The following is a 27289-nucleotide window of genomic DNA, read 5'->3' as shown; positions in this document are numbered from 1 at the left end:
CATTGTGAAACCAAATACCACATCGCATTGTTCTATACCCGAGAATTCAAAATCTTCGCTGCTACGATCCACAAGAATCAAATCTAAATTATAGAAACAAGGATCTATGGGGTTTGCTGGCATATTTGTGAAGGTAGCATTAAGCTCGTCCACATCCACATCAGTGAAGTTATCGGGGCCCAAGTCTTCTGAGGTAGTAGTTGATTTTGGCAGATTTTATCAACTTATTGACACTTATTGACAAACGCTTCCATCTACGATATGCAGTGTTTCGGGACTCAATTGCAAGACAAATATCTGTCGAAAGCCACGGTTTAGTCTCAAACGAATGGCCTCATTTTGATCGGGAGCATAAGATCCTGGACAGCACATACATTTCCAGATAAAAAGTTCACCAGATCGCCTACCGGTTCCTTATGGTACAGCACACTCCAATCGATATCAGAAATTAAAGAAGGCAAGTGTTCGTGGTCCAGACTATTGAAATCTCTATATGAATAAGACTCCTCCCTTCTAAAGATCTCAAAGTTGTAGGAAAGAAAAGTTGGGAAACCACTCACTCACTGACATGGACTAAATCTAGATGGGTTCTGTTGCATCCAAGTAGGTAATAGTGAGGTGTTCCACTATTTCCAAGAATCGTTGCATGTCAATGTTTTTGTTTGGCCTAAAGACACAAACAAGTAACAGATTCCTTTCCGTAGCAGATTTTTGATAAACACATATTCAATGCTATCATCAGTTTCTGATGTGGCACACATGCGAATTCTCAAATTGCCGCGGACATAAATCGATGTGCCGCCTCCTCTATTAGCCCTGAAGACCGTATGCCCCTCAAGATTAATGAATGAATCAGGAGTTGTCTCTTTCAGTCACGTCTCTGTATTATTTAATGTGACAAATCCTCAAACCACCCCGTTGTTCTGTCAGATTTCTAATCATATTTTCCGTCTAGTCCCTAGCGGTATGGTTAGCTAGGACCACCATTTTTTAGGATAAAATTATAAATGAAAATTTTACCATCAGTATCGCTGCAGAGGAACAAATGATCGCATTTAATGCTATAAAAGATGTTAAGTAGCAAAAAGTGATATAAAACGTAAAATGTAAAAATTAAATTAGTAAACAAATTAAAAAAAGGAAACAACACAAAAAATGATTTAAAAATAGTGGCGAAGTTTGAGTATTATATAACCAAGTATTAAGAGTATTATATAATAGGAGGACACCGTAGCAAAGAGGTTAGCACGTCCGCCTATCAACACATTGGTGAGGTAATTTGCCATTTAAAAATTTCTCCCCAAAGAGGTGTTGCACTGCGGCACGCCGTTCGGACTGGGCTATAAAAAGGAGGCCCCTTATCATTGAGCTTAAATTTGAATCGGACAGCAGCCATTGATATGTGAGAAGTTTTTTGTCGCCAGTGAGTTTGGGAAATTGACTGCTCGTTAGTTTTAGCAAAAATGCAATGAGAATTCGTTATGGCGAAATCTATTTAAGGCATCTGCATGTTCAATAAAATCAGGATCATCGTTGAACGCCGTGTAAATAAGCTTTTTCTTCTTTTGCAATAGAGCATCTTGCAGTACTCTGTAGTTGGTGTTCGAGTGATTCTCGTTTGCGTAGAATTGGTGATCCGAGTCGAGGCCTAAGAAGGACAAGGGATTTGCCGTATTTTTTCTTTCTTGGAAGCAGACAGTGACTTCAGGAAGAAATTTTTATCATAAGGAGACATAAACGTAGCAATAATAATGGCATCTCTAAAATAAAGATGCCTTATTTAAATTTAATTTCCTATTTACTAACTAAAACGACAAACTGTGTCATATTTCGGTCACTGATTGATTTTATTTTACTTCACTGACATTTCTATGAATTGCATTTTTGAAATTGTTGAAAAGTTCTATATAGGATAGGTTCTTTCAACATTTCGTAGGCGCTCATGAAAATCTTGATTTTTGCCACGTGTTTTCTCCGGCTGCGTCACTGTGTGACGCCTCGGAGCAACTTTAGTATTCGCTATCAAAATCTCACGCCGCAGACATCGCACATCTCTCACCCTTTTTCTTTGAGGTAATTATCGCCATGTTTTGCAAAATCACACACCAACAAGGACAATCCCTTAATAATAGAAAAACCCCAATCACCCGTGTTTTGTTTTAAGTTTCAAACGCACATCTTATTCATTGCGCTATCATGTTTACCACAGAAGGAGGAACGGACGGAGACGGCTAGATCGACTTAGAATGTCAAGAAGGTGAAGAACATATTTTTTTATGGAGTCTCAAATCGAGAGTTCGAGGTGTTACAAACGGGATGACTGGATTAGTAGGTGGGGGGTATAATAAAAATTTAAGTGTGCTTCTGTATTATTGTAGTACCATTTTTTTTTTTAAACAAATTTACAACGAAGTTAAAAATTGAGTTAAGATACATGCATTATATCTTAATATTCAAATTTACTCTATCTAGTGGTGCAGTGTAATGTTCATCGAACATAGCGATTAATTTTTTACAGTAGTTTAAGTAGGTGTTAACTTACCTCAGCAATCCTATCGAAACGTGCAAAAAGGTCATTTAAAATTTTCACAAGTTGTTGGGCAGAAGTTTTACTTGCCAGTTCCGTAAAGCCCTGTAAAAAATAAACACATTATTTCATTCGTTTATGGCTTAATTTATATTGAGCTGAGTAAAAATTAATCAAAATGAGTAAAAATTTTTTGAGTTAGCACTGGCGAATCTTGGGTTTCTTCATTCAGTAGGTTTTGTCTGGTCAAAAGGTGATAGCAGACATAGCTGAGCAAGTAAAAGTTCGTTACATTCGGCTGGCCGAATCTTATGTACCCTCCACCACGCATCTCGTTTGACTTTTAATTTGAATGATTTTTTCAAATACAATGCTTTCATTGGCAGTTTGAAGTCAAAGCAACACACAAGGATAGGTTGAAAAGGGGTTGCAGATATTAATCTGCCCCATGCCACTATGGACATACAACTAAGCCAGTAATCGGCTTGTTGTGAGCTCTAAAAACTATAAAGTAACCTCTAAAAAGAAAACCTCAAGTTAGGAATTCCGTGCTACTTACAAAATGCTTAATTGTTTTCAATGCCACTCCCCTAAGTTGGTTCATGTCTAATATTGTGTCTCCACCTATGTACCGGTATCTGTTGGACGCGAAAGCCGGGCAATGACAAAGAAAATGCTTCAACGTCTCGTCATCTTCCCCGCATGCCCTACACATGCTATCACCTGCCGCACCGATTTTACATAAGTGAGCTCGTAATCCTATGTGTCCCGTTATGATACAAATAGCTATACTGACTTCCTTCTTTCTTCCTTTCAGTAAAAGCCCCGTCTTCTCACTATCCGGATCCCCCCATAGGATTTTCGCCGTCATACCGACCGTTTCGCTGCTCCATAATGTTGCATACGCATTCGTCGCCCACTCCCTTAATTCGGACTGATACGACCCTAAAGGCTTCGGGTTAACTAAGTTTATTGACGGCAGTCCTCTGGCCTTCACCGCCAAATCGTCTGACTTTTTTATTTCCCCTTTCTCCGTTATGGGCCGGCACCCAAACGATGCGGATTTTGCCATCCTCAGAGAAGGCGAGACTGTTCGTGATCTTACCGTCCTGGTTGTTATTGCCCTTATGGCAATTTTACTGTCAGTAAAGATGTTCACAATCGACGTCCTCGCGTTAGCACCGCACCACTTCACGCATTCCGTGATCGCCCGGATCTCCGCCTGCAGGACCGTATTATGGTCAGGCAGTCTGAAACTTATCTCAGTCCCTGGGTTCTTAATGTAAACCCCCAGGTCCACTCTGTCCTCTAGCTTTGATCCATCCGTGTAACATGATCTTCCAGATGACAATACAAGGGTTCCGTCAATCCAAGATTGTGCCGATGGCAGCAGTTCCTCGCACTCGACTTCAGGGTTCATCTCAGGTATCCGATCGGAATCCTCTTTCCTTCCTTCCAGGTTTCTTATCGCCGCCTCGATTTTACCGCGATGGTATGAGCTGCTCCCATCCTCAATCCATTCTCTCATCGCCTTAAGTCTCATAGCCGCAGTGGCTGTCTCACACTTAATCTGCATGTCAATGGGTCGGATATCTACACGTTCTCTGAGCCTGTTGTATGGTCCTTATGTTACACTTTGTCTTCATAGCAGTCCACCAAACTACTGAGGCGTATGCAAGTATTGGTCTTATCTCGCTGCTGTAGAACTAGTGGACTATCCTAGGATTCAGGCCCCATTTCGAGCCTACGGCCCGTCTACATAGTGACCAACATCTGTGAGCTTCTCAGTACGCTCCTGAATGTAACACTTCCAATTCAGATTCTTGTCCAAGATCACACCTAAGTATTTGACCTTCTCAGATATCAAAATCGTCTTATTGGGGAAACATGGTGCGTTAAATTCGCCCACCTTCGTCTTCCTCGTGAACAGGCATATTTCATTCTTCTCTGGGTTAACATTGAGACCTCTGGGTCTAGCCCAGTCATATGCCATATGCAAGACCTTTTCGGCCCTTCTGCATAGCTCGTTCGGATCCATACCCTTTAGAAGTGTTATAACATCGTCTGCGTAGCAGACGGGTTAAAATCCCTCCTCAGTCAGCATCCGTAATAGGTCATTTATGGTGGTCACCCATAGGAGTGGCGATAAAATGCCCCCTGTGGCGTGCCATGTGCCACTTTCTCCCGTATATTTATGCCATGGGACACACAATTTATCCACCTGTTCCTCAGCATATGATTTATCCAGTCTCTAAGGACCGGGACCACCCGGTACTGCTCTAAGGATTGGTTCAATACATCGGTCCGCACATTGTTAAAAGCCCCCTCTATGTCAATGCATACCGCCAGTGTGTACGTTTAGGCATCAAATGATTCTTCTATTTTATGCACAACCTCGTGCAGGGCAGTCTCCACCGACCTTCCCTTGACATAGGCATGATGTTTGTATTTGAGCAGTTCGCTGGATGTCCTACTCTTTATCATGGTGTCCACAAGACGTTCCGTGGTTTTGAGTAGAAAGGACGTAAGGTTTATGGGTCTGTAGGCCTTTGGTGTCGCATAACTTGCCTTGCCAGGCTTGGGTATAAATACCACCTTTACCTCTTGTCAGGCTTTCGGAGTATATGCACGCTGTGAAAATTTTGGCCAGGCGAGGCGCCAGATAGTCTGCCTCTTTTTGTAGTAACGCCGGAAATATCCCATCAGGTCCGGGTGACTTAAATTGTTTGAAGCTTCTCAAGGATTCCTTCACCATAAATTCCGTTATTATAAACCTTCGATCAACGTCATTATTCCAAAATTCCGGTGCCTCCGTGAGTCCCGTTGTATCCTGTGGAAAATGGGTTTTTATCAAAAGCCTCAACATGTCCTCCGTTGTCTCTGCTCTCACTTCCATGTCGTCTACTAAAACTTCAGTTTGGACATGGGTTTTTGAGAAACACTTTTTTATCTTGGCGGAGTCATTAACGCTATCGACCTGTTCGCAGAAAAGCTTCCGGGACGCACGTTTTGCCGCTTTGGTAATCTTATTGTATTCCTTGAGCCGTGTGTAATATACATCCCAATAAACTTCCGCTTTTTTACGACGTGCAGTCGTAATCCTGTTGACATTTTCGTCAATGTCTTCTATGCTTGGACAATCTAAATTATCTTGCCCATGTCTTCTTCTGAGTAGCCTTACGAATTTTAACTAGTTCCGAAGCTTATCGGATTTGGCGCTGGCCGTGCTATTCAAAACCTAATGTAGCGATGGTCAGAGAAAGAGTGTTCCATGGAGACCCTCCAATCCTGAACTTCATCGATTAGATTTTCGGAACATATTGTCGCATCTAATACCTCCTCCCTAATCCTATTAACAAACGTAGCGGTGTTACCAATATTAAGTGTAATTAGGTCGTTAGTATTCAAGAACTCTGCCAGGGTTTGGCCCCGCTTATTAGTGTTGGTACTACCCCACGAAATGTGGTGAGAGTTCGCATCGCACCCATTAGTACCTCGTTTCCTGTCTGTTTTGCTTTCCTCACCAGCCGTTGCAGCTCCGACGTGGGTGGCGGTGTCGGAGAGTCAAAAGGCAACTCTGGGGAAAATATATAATTCAAATTTTTATGACAAATAACGCAGGTCCCCGGCCGAGTTCCAGTGATAGCATATAATGATTGGTAGTTGATATGGTTCAGTCCAGAAACTTTGTTCCTGGTCGTCCATGGCTCCTGAATTAAGGCAATATGAATCTTGCTCTTGCGTGTGTAGCTTTCTCGCTCTGGTGGAGGTTTATCTGGATTACCTCAATCATTGATCCTCCAGTAATGGGCATCTTGGGAGTAGGTGACTTCTTAAGACTGCATTGACTTTCCTGTCACTGCACTGCCTGATGTCATCGTTTTAGGTTCTTTGCCTAATCTAGTCTTCCGACTTTTTATAAAGTCGGTAATGGTTCCATCGCCGGGTCCCTGTTCGTTAAGCTTTATTCGGTATCCATTCCCTGTTCTGTCTGGTGTTTCAATACCAGAATCTTTGCCTATATTAGCCTTCCAAATTATAAGTAAATGGGCTTCTTGAGAGTAGGTGATGGTACCATCATCGGCTCCCTGTTCGTTGGGTTGCCTTGAGACTCCTTTCGCTGAGAAACATTAGGATCTTTACTTAACCCAGTATTTCGAATCTTTAAGTCGGTGATGGGTCCGTCGTCGGGTTCCTTTTTGTTAGACTGTGTTGGGCTTCTCGCCACTGCACTGCCCGATATTTTAGTATTAGGATCTTTGCTTCTCATAGTCTTTCCAATATTGAGAGATGCCGTGATTGTCTCGTTGTCGGCCCTCTGTTTGTTGGGCGGTGTTGAGTCACCTGCCACTGCACGGCCTGATGTCGCAGAATGAACATTTCTGCCTATCCTAGTCTTCCCAATCTTGAGAAAGACAGCTTTGCTCCCGTAGTGAGCAATGCCTTTAATCTTAGCCAAACTTGTCACGATGACTTGATCAATGCCAACCACAAAGAGAGTTCCTTCCTCCTTCCCACTTCTCTGCGACCAAACCTTGGTTTTGCTTGCCCAAGAATCCCAACATGCGTTTCGTCGCAAATTTACTGCCCCATTTCTTGATGAAGACCGTAGCCTTTGTGACCTGGGGGATATCCATCTTTCTCACCAGGTCGAGCTTTGCGCCCTCCCAGGGAGCGTGAATACCTCTGACGAGTTGTTTGACGGTATCAATACATTCCGCCGACGCACAGTGGGCCAAATGGCAAAAAAATTGGAAATAAGTCTACAACTTTTTATCTGTTGATTTTAGCCATACAAAATGTTCTAGACATTTGTAGAGGAGGACATAGGCTTTCAGAAAAGTGCTGTTGTTGGTCCATATCTTTAATACAGGGTGAGCTACAGGGTGTCAAAGTTGACCACTTTTGACTTCTCCAAGCTTCTGGGGGCCATAACTTTTGATCTACTCAACCGATTTACATGATTTAGGACTCTAGAGAAAGAGCTTGACAAGATCTAAAAAACTTATGCATAAAGTACCATGCCATCGTGTACTGTTAAGGAGTTATGAATTGTTTAATTTTAAAATATGAAAATTTGGCCTTGGTTTTTTTCAGTGTTTTTTAAATAACTCCGTCAATTTTAAAGCTATAAACTTCATACTTCACACAAATTATGCCAGCATATGTGTGCATAAAATACAAAAGGAATCACGTGAATATCTTTGGCGGTTTAAAAATGGCATCGTTTTCAATATGAAAAATATTTTTTTTGTCAAAAAATTGCAAAATTTTTCAAAAAAGATACTCCCATTTCCTTTAAGTTTTCGCAAACTTTGGCCATCAAAGCATTATCATTTCTTTCCATTTTCACAAAGTCGAGGTATTAAGAAAAGTTTTAAGTGCTAATTTGGCTAATTTCGATATCAAACAACACCGTTATCTTAAGACCAAAATGGCCAATTTTTTTACTAAACTTCAAAAGTTTCTCACTGGAAAAAAAGTTCCACGGGGATTTTTTCGCTTTTTTTGAACTTAAATGAAAGCTTAAAATGTTCCCAACATTTTAAGGTATGTCTCGCCATATCCTAGCCATAAATGAGATCGTAGCGATCAAAATACTGAAAAAAGTCAATTTTCAAGTAGTGCTATATTCATTGCTAAAAAACAAGTATTACGTCACATTTTATTGCAAAGATGTTAAATAAACTTTTATTTGGTAACACTTCTTCTACAAAACACAAAAAGAATCATGGAAATATCTCTATTCTATTCCATTTTATGGAACCGGCAATAAAAAAGTCAATTTTTCAAAAAAGTCGAATTTCCCAAATTTTGTTTTTGTTGTCCTAATTGCACATGACACACTATAGCCATATTTACGCAACATACCTTATCGTAAAGGAAATTTTCATACCTTTCCAACAATGTATAAAACATTTCTCAACTCGGATTCTATCTACTCTAAAATTCATTTACACTTCATTAAACTCTATATAAAAATGTCTATTTGTGAAATGGAACCTTATATGGGGCCTACACTAAAACATTGATAGATTTGCCCAGGGTTTACAATACAAATGTGTTAGAATAAAAAAAGGTCTCCTGCCAAAGTTTAAAAAAATTGGAATAAAAATATGTGTTTTAGAGCGAAAACACTTCGCATCGGCGTGCGTTTATATGTATATTAGCTACTCCCAAAATAAAAAAGCATTTTAGTTTTGTATTATTTGATTTTATTCTCTACCAAATAATCTAAGGTATCAAAATTTAAAAGCTCTTTAATTTGAATGGCATCGGGATCGTCCTTATCTATATCGTCACATATTTTTGGTAGCCATTTAGTTCTGATGCTGTATAGTACCGGATCAGACGATAACAATAAATATTGAAGTAAATCATAATTTTGGTTAAATTTGGTGCTCTTTCGGGTATTGAAAAGCCGGAACTGTTTAACATCTCTATTACGGGATTCCTGAGCTTCTTCTGTAAGTTCTCCTAACGGAAGTATGTTGTATTCCACAATTTCCTTGCCATGATGTAAGACTTTATGTACTGTCGGTGTTAAAGCTTTCCACGAATATAAATCAGATAAAATGTTTTTTGTGTCATTACTATAAGCTTCAAATTTGGTTGAATTTATCATCTTTTTGCTATTGATTACAGCCAAAATCACTTTGAATCGTCTTAGCAAGTGTTCATCAAGACCGGTTATTTTAGATGTCGATACGGGGTCCTCAAAAAACCGCCTTGCCGAGTTGCCATCATTTGTGCTTCCGTATCCGTAAAGAGGTTTATCTATTATAAGTCCCTTTTGTTTAAACTCCAACTGGATTCGATTCTTCTCTTCCTGCCTCATTTTGTGAAGATCTTGGTTGTTTCTAGCAGAGACATCGCGGTTTCCAGGGCTAGTCCGATATTTAAGGTCATACGATAAATGCAAACAATACTCCATGAATCGAATTCTACAGTGCAGGGGCGAAATACCGAAATTGAGCGCATTTTCGTTTACTAAATTTTCATCAGACTTGTCCTCGAATTGCCCATTCTTCTTGCCACAAATATTGCATCTCCAATTGGACATAACGCCAGTTAATGCGTTTGCCACCTTTCCATCGATCATAGTGAGTTGTAGTTGAAACGAAACTTTTATATTTCTTCCCAATTGGTTTATAACAATCATGGGTAATGCAGCAATTTCTTCCTTTATTTCGTTCACCAAAGATCGTGTTGTGTTCCGGTCTTCCTTTGTATACTCAAACCGAATTGGGCGACATAAATATTTTGACCCAGGTGTTCTATTTATCCATATATCTTGAAATGCATTTTCTTTCGATGATGAAGATTGGTCCTTGTACAATCTCATTCTCAATGGTACTAATGATGCCATGAAAATTGATGCGAAGTTGGTATCTATTTCTGTTTGTTGCTTATATTCGGAAAATCCAGATGATCCATCACAACCCCATTTGCTGATCAAAACCACTTCGGAATTATTACATGTGTTCAACTGTTCTTCAGTAAAATTAGAAATAATTCTAACAGCTGTATTTTCAACAAGATCAGCAAGTTTCACTCTTGCTTTTAATTCGTCCACGTATATATTTGATGGCACCATTTTCGTCCTGGTGTTGTACAATTTATGTTTTGAGGGTAAACAACCCCATCCTTTTTCACGAAGAGCCTTCCTCATTGTTGAGTATTTGTTTCTTGAGAGGCCTAGGTTCAAAATCAGGGCCAGTGCATCTTCCTCCGTGAATTCTGTAGTCGATTTTGGAGTTGGAATACTTTCTACCATTCTCTTTACCCTTTTCGGAGATGCTAATGGTAAAACATCGACAATTCGTCCAACATTTTTTGGTTGTGTTTTTAACAATGCTGTTTTGAACGTATCTTTTATTAAATTTGGCGGATGTGCCGCCAATAGTTCCTCTTGTTTTTTCTTTTTGGTTTTCTCCGTAACTTCGTCGTATGCTTTGCTAGGCCGGCCGGGAATCAGCGGTTTAATTTCAATAAGTAGATCCGATTTCAGCCACTTCTCATACATTTTGAAAAACTTGATTTTTGCGAATGAACATTCTGGCAACCTTCTCTCAAATGATTTGTAGAATTTTTCAAGTTTGTCTAAAGCGTCTTTATTTAGCATTATTCCATATATGTGGTCCAAAGTGTAAACAAGTTCCTTAAATGACTCCGTGTATGATTTGGAATCATTTTTGATGTCCCATACAATTTTCGAAAGAGTGGAATACTTCAGTATGACTTCCATAACTTATAAATGTCCTTTACGCCTCTACAAAATATAATGAAGAAAATTTGGATTTTGTTCAAATATTTATGCAATATATTCACAATTAATGACCCATTTCAGGTATCAGACGCAATCGTAAAAAGGGGTCCAAAGTGCCTCTTTTTACTTACTCTTCTATAATTATTTACCTGGACTCGAATTTGGTTAAAAAAAATGACAATGAATTTTTTATGGGTAGGTTTTTTCACATTCATTGATACGGTGGATTTCCTGGGAATTCGACATAGCGAAACAGGTAACATTTGTCTGCATCAAATCTTAACACAAATATATATATATATGCAGGTATATTTCTAGGTTACTTTTTATTCAAAAATCATCAGCTTACATTAAAAATAGATGTAGGTACTATACAAACGCACGCCGATGCGAAGTGTTTTCGCTCTAAAACACATATTTTTATTCCAATTTTTTTAAACTTTGGCAGGAGACCTTTTTTTATTCTAACACATTTGTATTGTAAACCCTGGGCAAATCTATCAATGTTTTAGTGTAGGCCCCATATAAGGTTCCATTTCACAAATAGACATTTTTATATAGAGTTTAATGAAGTGTAAATGAATTTTAGAGTAGATAGAATCCGAGTTGAGAAATGTTTTATACATTGTTGGAAAGGTATGAAAATTTCCTTTACGATAAGGTATGTTGCGTAAATATGGCTATAGTGTGTCATGTGCAATTAGGACAACAAAAACAAAATTTGGGAAATTCGACTTTTTTGAAAAATTGACTTTTTTATTGCCGGTTCCATAAAATGGAATAGAATAGAGATATTTCCATGATTCTTTTTGTGTTTTGTAGAAGAAGTGTTACCAAATAAAAGTTTATTTAACATCTTTGCAATAAAATGTGACGTAATACTTGTTTTTTAGCAATGAATATAGCACTACTTGAAAATTGACTTTTTTCAGTATTTTGATCGCTACGATCTCATTTATGGCTAGGATATGGCGAGACATACCTTAAAATGTTGGGAACATTTTAAGCTTTCATTTAAGTTCAAAAAAAGCGAAAAAATCCCCGTGGAACTTTTTTTCCAGTAAGAAACTTTTGAAGTTTAGTAAAAAAATTGGCCATTTTGGTCTTAAGATAACGGTGTTGTTTGATATCGAAATTAGCCAAATTAGCACTTAAAACTTTTCTTAATACCTCGACTTTGTGAAAATGGAAAGAAATGATAATGCTTTGATGGCCAAAGTTTGCGAAAACTTAAAGGAAATGGGAGTATCTTTTTTGAAAAATTTTGCAATTTTTTGACAAAAAAAATATTTTTCATATTGAAAACGATGCCATTTTTAAACCGCCAAAGATATTCACGTGATTCCTTTTGTATTTTATGCACACATATGCTGGCATAATTTGTGTGAAGTATGAAGTTTATAGCTTTAAAATTGACGGAGTTATTTAAAAAACACTGAAAAAAACCAAGGCCAAATTTTCATATTTTAAAATTAAACAATTCATAACTCCTTAACAGTACACGATGGCATGGTACTTTATGCATAAGTTTTTTAGATCTTGTCAAGCTCTTTCTCTAGAGTCCTAAATCATGTAAATCGGTTGAGTAGATCAAAAGTTATGGCCCCCAGAAGCTTGGAGAAGTCAAAAGTGGTCAACTTTGACACCCTGTAGCTCACCCTGTATTAAAGATATGGACCAACAACAGCACTTTTCTGAAAGCCTATGTCCTCCTCTACAAATGTCTAGAACATTTTGTATGGCTAAAATCAACAGATAAAAAGTTGTAGACTTATTTCCAATTTTTTTGCCATTTGGCCCACTGTGCGACGCAAAACGCAGCGTAAAGATGTCCCCTCTAAACTCGCAGCTCTTCATCTACAGAGTTCCACATATGCTCAAAAATTCGATCGTTAACTAGATCCTCCACTTTGGACCGAAGATCTGGTGGAATCCTACCGGATGCACTGCATAAGTCAGCTCATCTCTATTGTGCTTCCTTGCCACTTTGGCGTAAGAGGGCGGCTCCTTACCATTCTCAGCGACCATTTTCCCCTTCCGTGATGGCTGTGGCCTTCTATTGGAAGTCACAGTCCTCCATGAAGACTCAGGAGCCGTGCGCGCCATTACTCACTTCTGCTGTCATCCCGATGCCCTCATCTCTCGATTCGGCTGCGATGACTGTTTCATTTGAACAGTCGCTGTCTGAATCAGAGTCAGAAACACCACATTTACTTAAAGGCTGGGGACGAACTGTGCATCCCTCTGGTTTATCCGTCTCTTCCTCATTAATTAGTCTGACGAATAGTTGTGCACTTGAAGCATTACTCTCGACTACAGGTGCGAAGGTACCCACACCTATTGGAGGGGAGGACAACACGCTACGACGTCACCACCGCAGAGGTTGAGTCTCTGGAGTCCATTTCTAGCCTACTACAAAGGATTTAAAAAATTTTCGTAATAGGTAGTACCAATTCTGAGATACGGATATATATATTTTTTCTTTGAGGTGCTAAATAAAAACACGTCCGCTTGAATCAACGGCTACACAATGTTTTTGTGTAATGATAGACTTTTTTTCTTCGGCAAGTCCTCTTCCGTAGTACACATGATTTTGTGCATCTGTTGGAAGTTGTATTGATGGCTTCGATGGTTGAAAAGTGTTCTATCGAAAGACGAAACGCGTCCCATAGTGGTTGGTGTGTGTTGCTATCTTTGGCTTTCCTTTTCCATTTGCAATCTCTGATCATTGAGCTCGTCTCGAAAGAGAAACAAATAAAAATTGTAAAATTTAATGATCTTCGCCCTAACGGCAAAAAACTTGAAAATATGATTTTAGTTTGTGGAATACTGCTGTTAAGAAGCTACCTGAATCATCCATTGATATAAATTTTGAAATGTGGCTGAGCTAGCTCGCATTTTTATACCCTCCGCCATAGGATGGAGGGTATACTAATTTCGTCATTCTGTTTGTAACTACTCGAAATATTCGTCTGAGAACCCATAAAGTATATATATTCTTGATCGTCGCGACATTTTATGTCGATCTAGCCATGTCCGCCCGTCCGTCTGTCTGTCTGTCGAAAGCACGCTAACCTCCGAAGGAGTAAAGCTAGCCGCTTGAAATTTTGCACAAATACTTCTTATTAGTGTAGGTCGGTTGGTATTGTAAATCGGTCCATGTTTTGATATAGCTGCCAAATAAACCGATCTTGGGTCTTGACTTCTTGAGCCTCTAGAGTGCGCAATTCTTATCCGATTGGGATGAAATTTTGCACGACGTGTTTTGTTATGACATCCAACGACTTCGCTAAGTATGGTTCAAATCGGTACATAACCTGATATAGCTGCCAAATAAACCGATCTTGGGTCTTGACTTCTTGAGCCTCTAAAGTGCGTAATTCTTATCCGGTTTGAATGAAATTTTGCAAGACGTATTTTGTTATGATATCCAATAAATGTGCCAAGTATGGTTCAAATCGGTTCATAACCTGATATAGCTGCCATATAAACCGATCTTGGGTCTTGACTTCTTGAGCCTCTAGAGTGCGCAATTCTTATCCGATTGGAATGAAATTTCGCATGACGTGTTTTATTATGATATCCAATAATTGTGCCTAGTATGGTTCAAATCGGTTCATAACCTGACATAGCTGTCATATAAACAGATCTTGGGACTTGACTTCTTGAGCTTCTAGAGGGCGTAATTCCTTTACGATCAGGCTGAAATTTCGCAAGACTTATTTTATTGTTACTTTCAACAACTATGTCAAATAAGGTTCAAATCGGTTCATAACCTGATATAGCTGACATATAAACCGATCTTGGGTCTTGACTTCTTGAAACTCTAAAGTGCGCAATTCTTATCCGATTTGAATGAAATTTTGCAAGACGTGTTTTGTTGTGATATCCAATAACTGTGCCAAGTATGGTTCAAATCGGTCCATAACCTGATATAGCTGTCATATAAACCGATCTTGGGTCTTGACTTCTTGAGCCTCTAGAGTGCGCAATTATTATCCGATTTGCCTGCAATTTTGTACGAGAGATTCTCTCATGACCATCAACATACGTGTTTATTATGGTCTTAATCGGTCTATAGCCCGATACAGCTCCCATATAAATCGATCTCTCTCTTTTACTTCTTGAGCCCCCAAAGGGCGCAATTCTTATTCGAATTAGCTGGCATTTTACACAGGTCTCCAACATATAATTTAATTGTGGTCCAATCTGGACCATATCTTAATAAAGAAAAGAACTCGACAAATGCGATCCATGGCGGAGGGTATATAAGATTCGGCCCGGCCGAACTGAGCACGCTTTTACTTGTTTGTTATTGCTATACTATGTGCACATGACTGGCATGGCCTTTTGCACCAAAATAAAGAAAAAATTAAATATACACTCAGTGGTGATTATAAACATCCGCTGAGACACACATTTACATATTTGTTCTATTTTTATACCCTATATATATATATATATATATAGGGTATAAAAATAGAACACATATATAAATATATATATTGGTTTGCCCAAAAAGTAATTGCGGATTTTTCATATAGTCGGCGTTGACAAATTTTTTCACAGCTTGTGACTTTGTAATTGCATTCTTTCTTCTGTCAGTTATCAGCTGTTACTTTTAGCTTTTATTTTATTAAACTTCATTCTAAGTTTTATTAAAAATGCATTTACTTTCTTTTAAAAAATCCGCAATTACTTTTTGGGCAACCCAATATATACATTCTTGATCGTCATGACATTTCAAGTCGATCCAGTCCATGTCAGTCCGTCTGTCTGTCGAAAGCAAGCTAACTTTCGAAGTAAGAAGAAGAGTAAAGCTAGCCGCCTGAAATTTTGCACAAATACTTCTTATTAGTGTAGGTCGAATGGGATTGTAAATGGGCTATATCGGCCCATGTTTTGATATAGCTGCCATATAAACCGATCTTGGATCTTGACTTCTTGAACCACTAGACAGCACAATTCTTCTCCGATTTGGCTGAAATTTTGCATGATTTGTTTTATTATGGCTTCCAACAACTGTGATAAGTATGGTTGAAATCGGTCCATAACGTGATATAGCTGTCATATGAACCTATCTGGGGTTTTGATTTCTTGAGCCTCTAGAGGGCGCAATTTCTATCCGATTTGACTGAAATTTTGCACGACGTGTTAGTATATGACTTCCAAGAACTGTGCTAAGTATGCCTTAAATCGGTTCATAGCCTGATATAGCTGCCAATTAAACGGATCTCTTGGCGCAATTCTTATCCGATATGGCTGAAATTTTGCACGAGGTGTTTTGTTATGACTTCTAAAAACTTTGTCAAATATGATTCAAATCGATCAATAACCTGATATAGCTGTCATTTAAACCGATCTGGGATCTTTATTTCTTGAGCCTGCAGGGGTCGTAATTATTATCCGATTTGGCTGAAATTGTGTACAACGGCTTCTCCCATGACCTTCAACATATGTTTTAAATATGGTCCGAATCGGTCTATAGCCTTAGCACGCTTTTACTTGTTTCTTCTAACATCCCCTTCATAAATAAGCAGCAGTCATTTTCAGCAAACAACAGACTGTTCAGCAGTAATCCTGTTACTCTGCTGTCATAGCAGAACTACTGCTACAATAGCAGCAAAATTAACTACTTATATTCAGCAGACAGTGTTTGGTATTTTCACCAAACTTTTTTCCATGAGTTTATGTCTATGTGAAATTTAGTTATTAATTAGTTCATACAATCGAAAATTTCGCGGCTGCAGACCAGAGGGTAATCTGCGTAAAAATCAGCGTAAAAATCTAAGACGATCTAGCTGTGTCCGTCCTGTCTGTTGAAATCACGCTACAGTCTTTAAAAATAGAGATATTGAGCTGAAACTTTGCACAGATTCTTTTTTTCTCTATAAGCAGGTTAACTTCGAAGATGGGCTATATCGGACCGATCCGCCGATTTTGTGTCTTAGGCCCATAAAAGTCACATTTATTATCCGATTTTGCTGAGATTTTGGACAGTGAGTTATGTTAGGCCCTTCGACATCTATCTTTACTTTGTCCCAGATTTGGATATAGCCGCCATTTAGACCGATCTCTCGATTTAAGGTTTTCTGCCCATAAAATGCGCATTTATTGTCCGATTTGGCCGAAATTTGAGACAGTGAGTTGTGTTAGGCTCTTCGACATTTTTCTGAAACTTGGCCCAAATCGGTCCAGATTTGGATATAGCTGCCATATAGACCGATACCTCGATTCAAAGTCTTGGCCCCACAAAAGGCGCATTTATAATCCGATTTCACTGAAATTTGCCAAAGTGACTTATGTTAGGCTTCTCGACATCCGTGTCGTATATGGTTCAGATCGGTTTATTTTTAGATAAAGCTACTTAAAAGATCAATATTTTGTTATACACAATTGAACAATAACTTTTACTTATTACTATTTGGTCCAAATCGGAACATATTTCGATATAGCTGCTATGGGGTATGCATTTTTTTTACCGGATTTTGACGAAAGGTGGTTTACAGTTATACCCGAGGTAGTGGGTATCCAAAGTTCGACCCGGACGAATTTGACGCCCTTTAATTGTTTTTTAAAGTTACGCAGAAAAATTTTATTTTTGCTTTGTAATAGCATTTGAGTGGCTTCCTAGATCGCGGTTTCGTTTGGATCCACCCAAACTCGTCGGTAGGATATGTCAAAAAGGTATGTATTCTTGGTTGAAACTATGCTCTTAAAAGTATTTTCATTTGTAGCGCTGCAAGAAAGAAAATTACTCCACATCATATGTTTCTACCAAATGAAGATACAACTATTACAAACAAACACACTTGCCCAATTAGGATATAGTGTAATATGCATGTTGTTAAAGTATTTAAGGCTATAGTCAACTTTTTACCATCTAAAAAAAGCAGAAAATGGTTGCTGTTGCAGCAAAAAATTCTTGCCGTCCTACTTTCAGCAGATTTTCTGTTGTTACAGCAATTTTGTAACCACCTTAAATAGCAATCGGCGAAATAAATACTAATACTATATGTATGCTTCTAAATAAAAACTACGCATAAAATAGGCATTTTTATGCTATTTTATATTTTTTATGGTCTGAAAACAGCAGAAAATGTTTTCTGTTTTAGCAAATAATTACTGCAGTCCCGTTTTATACACACACTGATAATAGCAAAACCTGTGTTTTAACTGTTCGTAATTAATTTCGCTGCTACGAGTATTTCAGCAATATTTCTTCTGTTAAAGCAAAATATTATCAATGTTATGGTGGTTTAGTTTTTGAAAAAGAAAATGTTACACTAATGTTGCTCTTATGCGAGACAACATTTTGCAAATGTCGCCCCAACCCTCACATAGTGTTACACTTTTAGCATTTTCAATCGAACATGGTCATATGTCCACATAATAATCCAAATAATACGGTAAACATCGCATCCTCGTCTTTGGATTAAGAACTTTCGAGCAATACATCTAACATGTCGTTAGCTAAATATTTATACATCTCTTTAAAATATTTTACCGCTTGTTTGCAAACATTCAACACATTTTTGTCTTCTTCTTCTGTTCAAACAAAATTTTCTTGCGTGATGGCAGGTGATTTTAAGTGCTACATTCTCCATCGTAGACTTGGTGCGGTGTCAGAAATGCAAAATTATTCCACACCCTGTAGGCAGCACCATTACAAAAGAAAACTACACCCAGTGGTGTGGTTACATATTTTTCGACAAACGAACACAAAATTTCAATTTCAGTACAACATATCGAAAAATGCTACACTTTTTTGGACAATCGAAATCACCATTCGAATAGCAGAGTGGCTGCTCTGTTATTTGCTGAGAATGCCCGCTGCTCAATATGTTTTATGATTCTAAGTCATATTAAAATGGTTAGGTTAGGTAAGGTAAAAGTGGCAATCTGCCATCAGACTCACTTAGACGTTTTCGTCCATTGTGATACCACAGGAACAGAAAAAGGGAGATGCCTTCTACCGTTTAACCATCTAGATCGCTCTTAAAAGCCCAATAACTTGCGAATGTTCCCATCTGTTAAATCAGACAGGTTCTCAAAGAAATGAGAAACTAAAGTGGAAGTCCTTCTGACCGCCAGTGCGGGACACACACAGAAGGTGTTCTATAGTCTCTTTTTCTTCGATGTCCTCACAGCGTCTACAAAAGTTGTTGCTGACAACATTAAGTCTGTCAGCATGTTTTCCGATTAGACAGTGACATCTCATGACGGACACAATGACTGAGACGTCTGTTCTTGCCAGTCTGTTCTTCTCCAGGGAACTAATGGCTGTCGGCTGCCTGAGAAGATATTCCACCACTTCCTTAATTGCAAGGATTTCCGCTTGATACACACTGCAGTGGTCGGCTAACCATTTCAATATGATTACTTCTAGATCTTTAGAGTACACCCCAAAGGCCACCTGGTTGTCTAGTTTGGAACCATCCGTATAAAAATCTATGTAACTTCTATTACCAGAGATATCGTGGTTCTTACCGGTTCTCTCAGGAATAGTGGTGCAGTACTTTTTATCAAATAGCGGCTTAGGTAGGGTGTAATCTACACTGCCTGGAACATCGGACATTGCATCAAGGATAACATAGTGACCATAGCCGCGGTCATGTGACCAAAGAGAAAGCTTCCTTTGCCTCACGGCAGTGTTCGAAGCAATTTGTCTAGCCACAATGTCCAGAGGCAGTGTAGCATTAAATAAATTCAGTGCATAAGACGATGTCGTCCTCAGTGCGGCTGTGCTGCACAAACAAGCCTAGAAATTACAACTCTTTCATGATTGACGTTGGTTTTACATTATTGTAAGAACCATCAAGAAATGCTACCATTGTATATTCCTTGATAGTGAGAGAACCCCCTATGTAGTCGACTAGGTCGTGAAGGGCTGTTTCAATGGACTTGCCTTTACTATATGCATGCTGCTGCCAAGACATGCGATCTCCAGGGATCTTTGCCCTATGATATGTTTCTTGTAATCTCTCAAGTGTCTTCAGCTTAAATGATGAGAGACTAATAGGACGAAAATCTTTCGCCTTCGTGTGGTAAGGTTTTCTTGCTATCGGAATGAAAATAACCTTCGTGTCCCTCCATCCCACAGGTATATATGACATGCTGAAAAACTAGAGTATATCTCCCTAAGCCAAGGAACCAGTCCATCAGACACAGCTTGTAATTCAAACGGTGATACATCATCAGGGCCTGGCGACTTAAAGGAGTCGAAACTTTTTATCGCCCAAAGGATTTTCGGCTCGGACACAATTTCCTCCTAGCTAATGAATACCAGTGACAACCTCTCCTGGCCCCACGTTGTCCGTTGGGGAATTTTCCGGGAAATGTGTATCAACGAGTAGTTTTAGTGTTTCCTCAGTAGACATTGTTCGTACATTCTCTGACTTCTGAATATACCACACCGTAATATGTCTCGGGAACAGAATCTTATTTAGTCTAGAGGCCTCAGACGATTCTCCACGGAGCTACAGAATTCCACCCAGGATTTGTTTTGTGCCTTTCTCAGCTCGCCCTTATATTTTCTTAGCTCAGCCTTATAGATTTCCCTATCGTGTGGTGTTCTTGTGGCTTTCGTCCTGTTGATGAGTTTACTGCAGTCCTTTCTTAGACCAAGCACCTCTGGGCTTCACCATGGCGGTCGCTGTTTGCCTCTTGGCTTGACACTAGGACATTCTGACACAAGCGAGTCATTCAGGGCCTTCGTGATCCACTTGACCATTATGTCCATATCCTGCGCAATTTGTGCCGAAATTTATGCCAATCCGCCTTTCTTCTGTTTAGCCGAGGAATAATTTCTGCAGTATTTACCCTAAGGCTGAAACTCAGAGAAGCTGTGGTCATCCAACACTTCCCAGTCGCATATTTTGAGCTTATATCTTCCTATACAAAGGTAATATCCTGCCTGTTCCTGGTAATAAAGGTCGGTTTATCCCCTTTATTGCAAATCGCCAAATTGCAACTTATTGTATAATATATTCGATAAGCAGCTCACCCCTTTCGTTGACATCCAAACTTCCTCATATCTGGTGATGTGCATTAGCATCGCTTCCTACAATGAGTCTCTTCTTCCCTGCCGAAGCGGCTTCAACCAGCAACTTAAGGTTTGAAGACGCTTCTACAGGGAAGAAGAGACTCATTTATTTAATCAAAAATTCTTTAATTGAGCCCCTCAATACCGGTCGGGAAACACAATTTTAGATAGATTGCTTTTTAATTTGAATGGTGTTGTGGTAAACGGCGTAGAATGCAAAGACGATCAAGAAATATGTAATTTATAGGGTCACATATATATAATCCGATGTGTATGTATTAGTATACCCCCATTTCTATGGAGAGTATAAGAAGCCAGTGGTACATAATTTATTAGGGTTTTATGTTAATCCGAACCAATTTTAAAAAGGGAATCGGACGATATTTGTACGAAATATGTGTTTGCTATATCTCTACCAAGTTTGACCATGTTCCGTAGGTACAGTAGTCATGAAAGCAAACGTTTTAAAGGTTTCTGAATAAATACTAGAGAGCTATAACTTAATCTGAAGCAAGATGGCATAGAGGGATGCTACTACCTCACTTTCGCTTATACCAGAGATGTTGGCATAAAAAATATTGAATAGCAGTAGAAATGAAGAGAAACAAGTAAGAGTGTGCTAAGTTCGGCCGGGCCGAATCTTATATACCCTCCACCATGGATCGCATCTGTCGAGTTCTTTGCGCAGTATCTCTTTTAAGGCAAACAAAGAATAATGAATATAGACGGTTATAGCCCGATTCGGGGCTCAAGAAGCAAAATCGGGAGATCGGTTTATATGGGAGCTGTGTCAAACTATAGATCGATTCCGACCATATTGCACAAGTATGTTGAAGGCCATGGGAGAAGCCGTTGTACAAAGTTTGTGCCAAATCGGATGAGAATTGCGCTGTCTATAGGCTCAAGAACTCAAGATCTCAGATCGGTTTACATGGCAGCTATATCAGGGTATGGACCGATTCGACCATACTTCGCATAAATGTTGGAAGCGATACCAAATCACCACTTACAAAATTACAGCCAAATTGGATAGAAATTGCGCCTTCTAAAAGCTCAAGAAATCAAGACCCAACATCGGTTTATATAGCAGCTATATCAGGGTATGAACCGATTTGAACCATACTTCGCACAGTTGTTGGAAGTGATATCAAAACACTTTGTGCAAAATTTCAGTCAAATTGGATGAGGCTCAAGAAGTCAAGACCCAAGATCGGTTTATATGGCAGCTATATCAGGTTATGGACCGATTTGAACCATACTTCGCACAGTTGTTGGAAATGATATTAAAACACTATCGGTAAAATTTAAGTCAAATCGGATAAGAACTCCGCCTTTTAAAAGCTCAAGAATTCAAGACCCAAGATCGGTTTATATGGCAGCTATATCAAAACATGGATCGATTTTTTCCAATTTACAATCCCAACCGACCTACACCAATAAGAAGTATTTGTGCAAAATTTCAAGCGGCCAGCTTAACTCCTTCAAAAGTTAGCGTGCTTTCGACAGACAGACGGACATGGCTAGTTCGACTTAAAATGTCTCGACGATCAAGTATATATATACTTTATGGGGTCTTAGACGTATATTTCGAGGTGTTACAAACAGAATGACGAAATGAGTATACCCCCATCCTATGGTGGAGGGTATAAAAAGCACTTGAGACCCCATAAAGTATATATATTCTTGATCGTCGTGACATTTTATGTCGATCTAGCCATGTCCGTCCGTCTGTCCGTCCGTCCGTCCGTCCGTCTGTCTGTCGAAAGCACGCTAACTTCCGAAGGAGTAAAGCTAGCCGCTTGAAATTTTGCACAAATACTTCTTGTTAGTGTAGGTCGGTTGGTATTGTAAATGGGCCATATCGGTCCATGTTTTGATATAGCTGCCATATAAACCGATCTTGGGTCTTGACTTCTTGAGCCTCTAGCTTGCGCAATTCTTATCCGATCAGAATGAAATTTTGCACGACGTGTTTTGTTATTATATCCAACAACTGTGCCAAGTATGGTTCAAATCGGCACATAACCTGATATAGCTGCCATATAAACCGATGTTGGGTCTTGACTTCTTGAGCCTCTAGAGGGCGCAATTCTTATCCGAATGGAATGGAATTTCGCACGACGTGTTTTGTTATGATACCCAACAACTATGCCAAGTATGGTTTAAATCGGTCCATAACCTGATATAGCTGCCATATAAACCGATCTTGGGTCTTGACTTCTTGAGCCTCTAGAGGGCACAATTCTTATCCGGTTTGAATGAATTTTTGCACGAAGTATTTCGTTATGATATCCAACATCTGTGCCAAGTATGGTTGAAATCGGTCCATAACCTGATATAGCTGTCATATAAACAGATCTGGGGATTTGACTTCTTGAGCTTTTAGAGGGCGCAATTCCTATCCGATTTGGCTGAAATTTTGCATGACGTATTTTATTTTTACTTTCAACAACTGTGTCAAATAAGGTTCAAATCGGTTCATAACCTGATATAGCTGCCATATAAAATGATCTGGGATCTTGACTTCTTGACCCCTAGAGGTCGCAATTATCATCCGATATGCCTGAAATTTTGTACGACGGATCCTCTCATGACCATCAACATACGTGTTTATTATGATCTGAATCGGTCTATAGACCAATACAGCTCCCATATAAATCGATCTCTCTATTTTCTTGAGCCCCCAAAGGGTGCAATTCTTATACGAATTGGCTGAAATTTTACACAGGTCTCCAACATATAATTTAATTGTGGTCCGAACCGGACCATATCTTGATATCGTTTTAATAGCAGATCAACTCTTTTCTTATATCCTTTTTTGCCTAAGAAGAGATGCCGGGAAAAGAACTCGACAAATGCGATCCATGGTGGAGGGTATATAAGATTCGGCCCGGCCGAACTTAGCACGCTTTTACTTGTTTGTTATTAGGCCTGTTTTATTTTAATACAATACAGTGCAGTGCAAGGAAAATTGTACGGCAATGACAACATCCAGTACAGTCAAATTCTGAAGCACGATGTTCGCTATTTGTGTTCCCAGTACTAAAATAAAACACAGCAATTGTGTACTGCAATGATGCACAAATGAACAAGCTTACCTTGATGTCCGCAAATAGGATGCTTACGTTATCCATTGGATAAACATACAACTTGTTGAACTGCGTCTCCACATTTGGATCTGTGCCTTTATACATCTCGCTGCGAATCTGGTTGTTGACAATATTCGGTAAAACTGTGAAATAAAACCAGAAACAAATTTCTTAGTTTCGCAAAAAAAGCATGGAATAGTTTATCATTCTTGAGCATGGCGCGTATTTACTCTTGAATACCATTAAGCAAATGACGCATATACATAGAATAGTTTTACTTAACGACACAATCACCTGCAGAAATGATAATATGAGTCATATCCAGGCGATTCGAAAAGGCCAAACCAGTAGTGAAGCCCTAGTTTTGGCTGAAAACTGCTCTGCTCCGAGAGAAATGTAATTTTTAACTGGTTTAACAATTGAAAGATTCTTCATATTTGTACCTTTATATTTATGTTTCACCATTAAATATGAAACGTGATCCTATTAAGAACATATGCAGTGGTGGCCATATAATTGGGAACACCGTTCCTAATTTAGAGAACTTTAAGTTTTCTTCGCATGAGATCATAAATATGTACTTATAAATATTATTTTTTTCTTTGGCAATCGCATATCTATTATCTTCTGCCTCTTTTTTATACCCTCCACCATAAGATGGGGGGTATACTAATTTCGTCATTCTGTTTGTAACTACTCGAAATATTCGTCTGAGACCCCATAAAGTATATATATTCTTGATCGTCGTGAAATTTTATGTCGATCTAGCCATGTCCGTCCGTCTGTCCGTCCGTCCGTCCGTCCGTCCGTCCGTCCGTCCGTCCGTCCGTCCGTCCGTCCGTCTGTCTGTCGAAAGCACGCTAACTTCCGAAGGAGTAAAGCTACCCGCTTGAAATTTTGCACTAATACTTCTTATTAGTGTAGGTCGGTTGGTATTGTAAATGGGCCATATCGGTCCATGTTTTGATATAGCTGCCATATAAACCGATCTTGGGTCTTGACTTCTTGAGCCTCTAGCGTGCGCAATTCTTATCCGATTGGGATGAAATTTTGCACGACGTGTTTTGTTATAATATCCAACAACTGTGCTAAGTATGGTTCAAATCGGTCCATAACCTGATATAGCTGCCATATAAACCGATCTTGGGTCTTGACTTCTTGAGCCTCTAGAAGGCGCAATTCTTATCCGATTGGAATGAAATTTTGCACGACGTGTTTTGTTATGATATCCAACAACTGTGCCAAGTATGGTACAAATCGGTCCATAACCTGATATAGCTGCCATATAAACCGATCTTGGGTCTTGACTTCTTGAGCCTCTAGCGTGCGCAATTCTTATCCGATTAGGATGAAATTTTGCACGACGCGTTTTGTTATAATATCCAACAACTGTGTTAAGTATGGTTAAAATCGGTCCATAACCTGATATAGCTGTCATATAAACCGATCTTGGGTCTTGACTTCTTGAGCCTCTAGAAGGCGCAATTCTTATCCGATTGGAATGAAATTTTGCACGACGTGTTTTGTTATGATATCCAACAACTGTGCTAAGTATGGTTCAAATCGGTCCATAACCTGATATAGCTGTCATATAAACCGATCTTGGGTCTTGACTTCTTGAGCCTCTAGAATCGATCTCTCTATTTTACTTTTTGAACTCACAAAGAGCGCAATTCTTATTCGAATTGGCTGACATTTTACACAGGTCTCAAACATATAATTTAATTGTGGTCCAAACAGGACCATATCTTGATATCGCTCTAATAGCAGTGCAAATCTTTTCTTATATCCTGTTTTGCCTAAGAAGAGATGCCGGGAAGAGAACTCGACAAATGCGATCCATGGTGGAGGGTATATAAGATTCGGCCCGGCCGAACTTAGCACGCTTTTACTTGTTTCTTCTTCTATTATATAAAAAGGGCTCAAAGATGGCTGAACCGGCTTAAATGAAAGGACGTGTCACAGGGCAATCCCCCTCTCCCCATCCTACCCAAAAAAAAAAGAAATTAAGAATAATATGAAATAATATATATAGGCCGATCAGGATAGAATTGGACAGAAATAAAAGGTCCATTTTACCCTCAAATAGCAATATACGGTTCAAATGAAAGGTATTTGGGAGAAGAGCACCAATATTATATCCACATTGGCGCGAAATATCTGTGGCCGTACCAGCACCCCAAACAGGACTTTCTTACTGACGTGACCGTATAGGGCTCAGATAGAATAAGAGAGTGAAAGAAGGCGCAGCGGAGCGGGCCCTGTCCAGCATATGATCACCATTGATCGCATATGACAAATTCTTTGAATTACTTTTTCAAATCAAATATATAAGAGCTACATCAAGTAATAGACCGATATGCACCATCTTACCTTGGCGGTAAGAAAAATACCATCTCCAAAATTTAGACAAATTAAGTAATAATTGCGCCCTCCAGATGCTCAGGAGGTCAAATTGGGAGGTTGGTTTATGGGAGCAGTACCAGGTTGTGGTATGATTTAGACTATAACTGTCGCAGTTATTGAAAGTCATAACAAAACACAACGTGCAAAACTTCAGCCAAATCGGATACGAATTAAGCTCTGTAGAAGCGTATGAAGTCAAATCGGGAGATCAGTTTATATGGCAGCTATATCAGATTATGGACTGACTTTGACCACAAACGGCACGGAAGTGATAAAAAAAACGCCACGTGCATAGTTTCAGCGAAATCGGATAAGGACGGCGCCCTCTAGAAGCTCAAGAACAATCTAACAATCAATCAAGAAGCTCAAGAAGTCTAATCGGTAGATCGGTTTATATAGCAGCTATATTAAAACATGGACCGATTTGGCCCATTTACAATCCCAATCGACCCACACTTATACGAAATATTGGTGCAACATTTCAACGGCTAGCTTAACTCCTTCGAAAGTTAGCGTGCTTTCGACAGACAGACGGACGGACATGGCTAGATCGACTTAAAATGTCATGACGATCAAGAATGTATATTTTTTACGTAGTTTTCGAGGTGTTACAAACGGAGTGACGAAATTAGTATGCTGCCATCCTATGGTGGAAGGTATAATAAAAAGGCTAAGAAATATACCGTCCAATTTTGGCCTGGACAGCTAATTAGGGAAACTTATGTGTTTCATGTATTAAGGAATAGTTTCTGCAACTTAAATTAGTTCCTAAGGTGGAGTTAACTTCAATATTTAGTTGGGTAGGTTAATTTTAAGTGGCAGTCTGCCATTAGACTCACTAGTACGTTTTCGTCCATTGTGATACCAATGGAACAGGAGAAGGAAGACTTCCAGGTTCTATCGTTGGACTACCCAGTCGGCTTAAAAAACCCAACAACTTGCGAGTTCACATC

The 27289-nt window shown here is 39.2% G+C and overlaps 1 protein-coding gene across 7 annotated transcripts in view; it reads right to left on the bottom strand.

Moving 5' to 3' along the window:
* LOC106094892 (adenylyl cyclase 78C) overlaps window positions 1–27289 on the bottom strand; it is a 384230-nt gene that overhangs the window by 121112 nt on the left and 235829 nt on the right. For all 7 annotated transcript variants that reach the window (XM_059361192.1, XM_059361191.1, XM_059361193.1 and 4 more), the window contains 2 exons: window positions 23940–24073; window positions 2543–2632 (listed from right to left, as the gene is read on the bottom strand). In XM_059361192.1, the coding sequence (XP_059217175.1) occupies window positions 2543–2632; window positions 23940–24073 (224 nt within the window). The remainder of the gene's footprint in view (window positions 1–2542; window positions 2633–23939; window positions 24074–27289) is intronic.

The sequence above is a fragment of the Stomoxys calcitrans genome, chromosome 1, assembly GCF_963082655.1.
Source record: "Stomoxys calcitrans chromosome 1, idStoCalc2.1, whole genome shotgun sequence".
Lineage (NCBI taxonomy): Eukaryota > Metazoa > Arthropoda > Insecta > Diptera > Muscidae > Stomoxys > Stomoxys calcitrans.
Note: the sequence above shows the minus strand (reverse complement) of the source record. Positions and strands in the feature narration are given on the sequence as shown.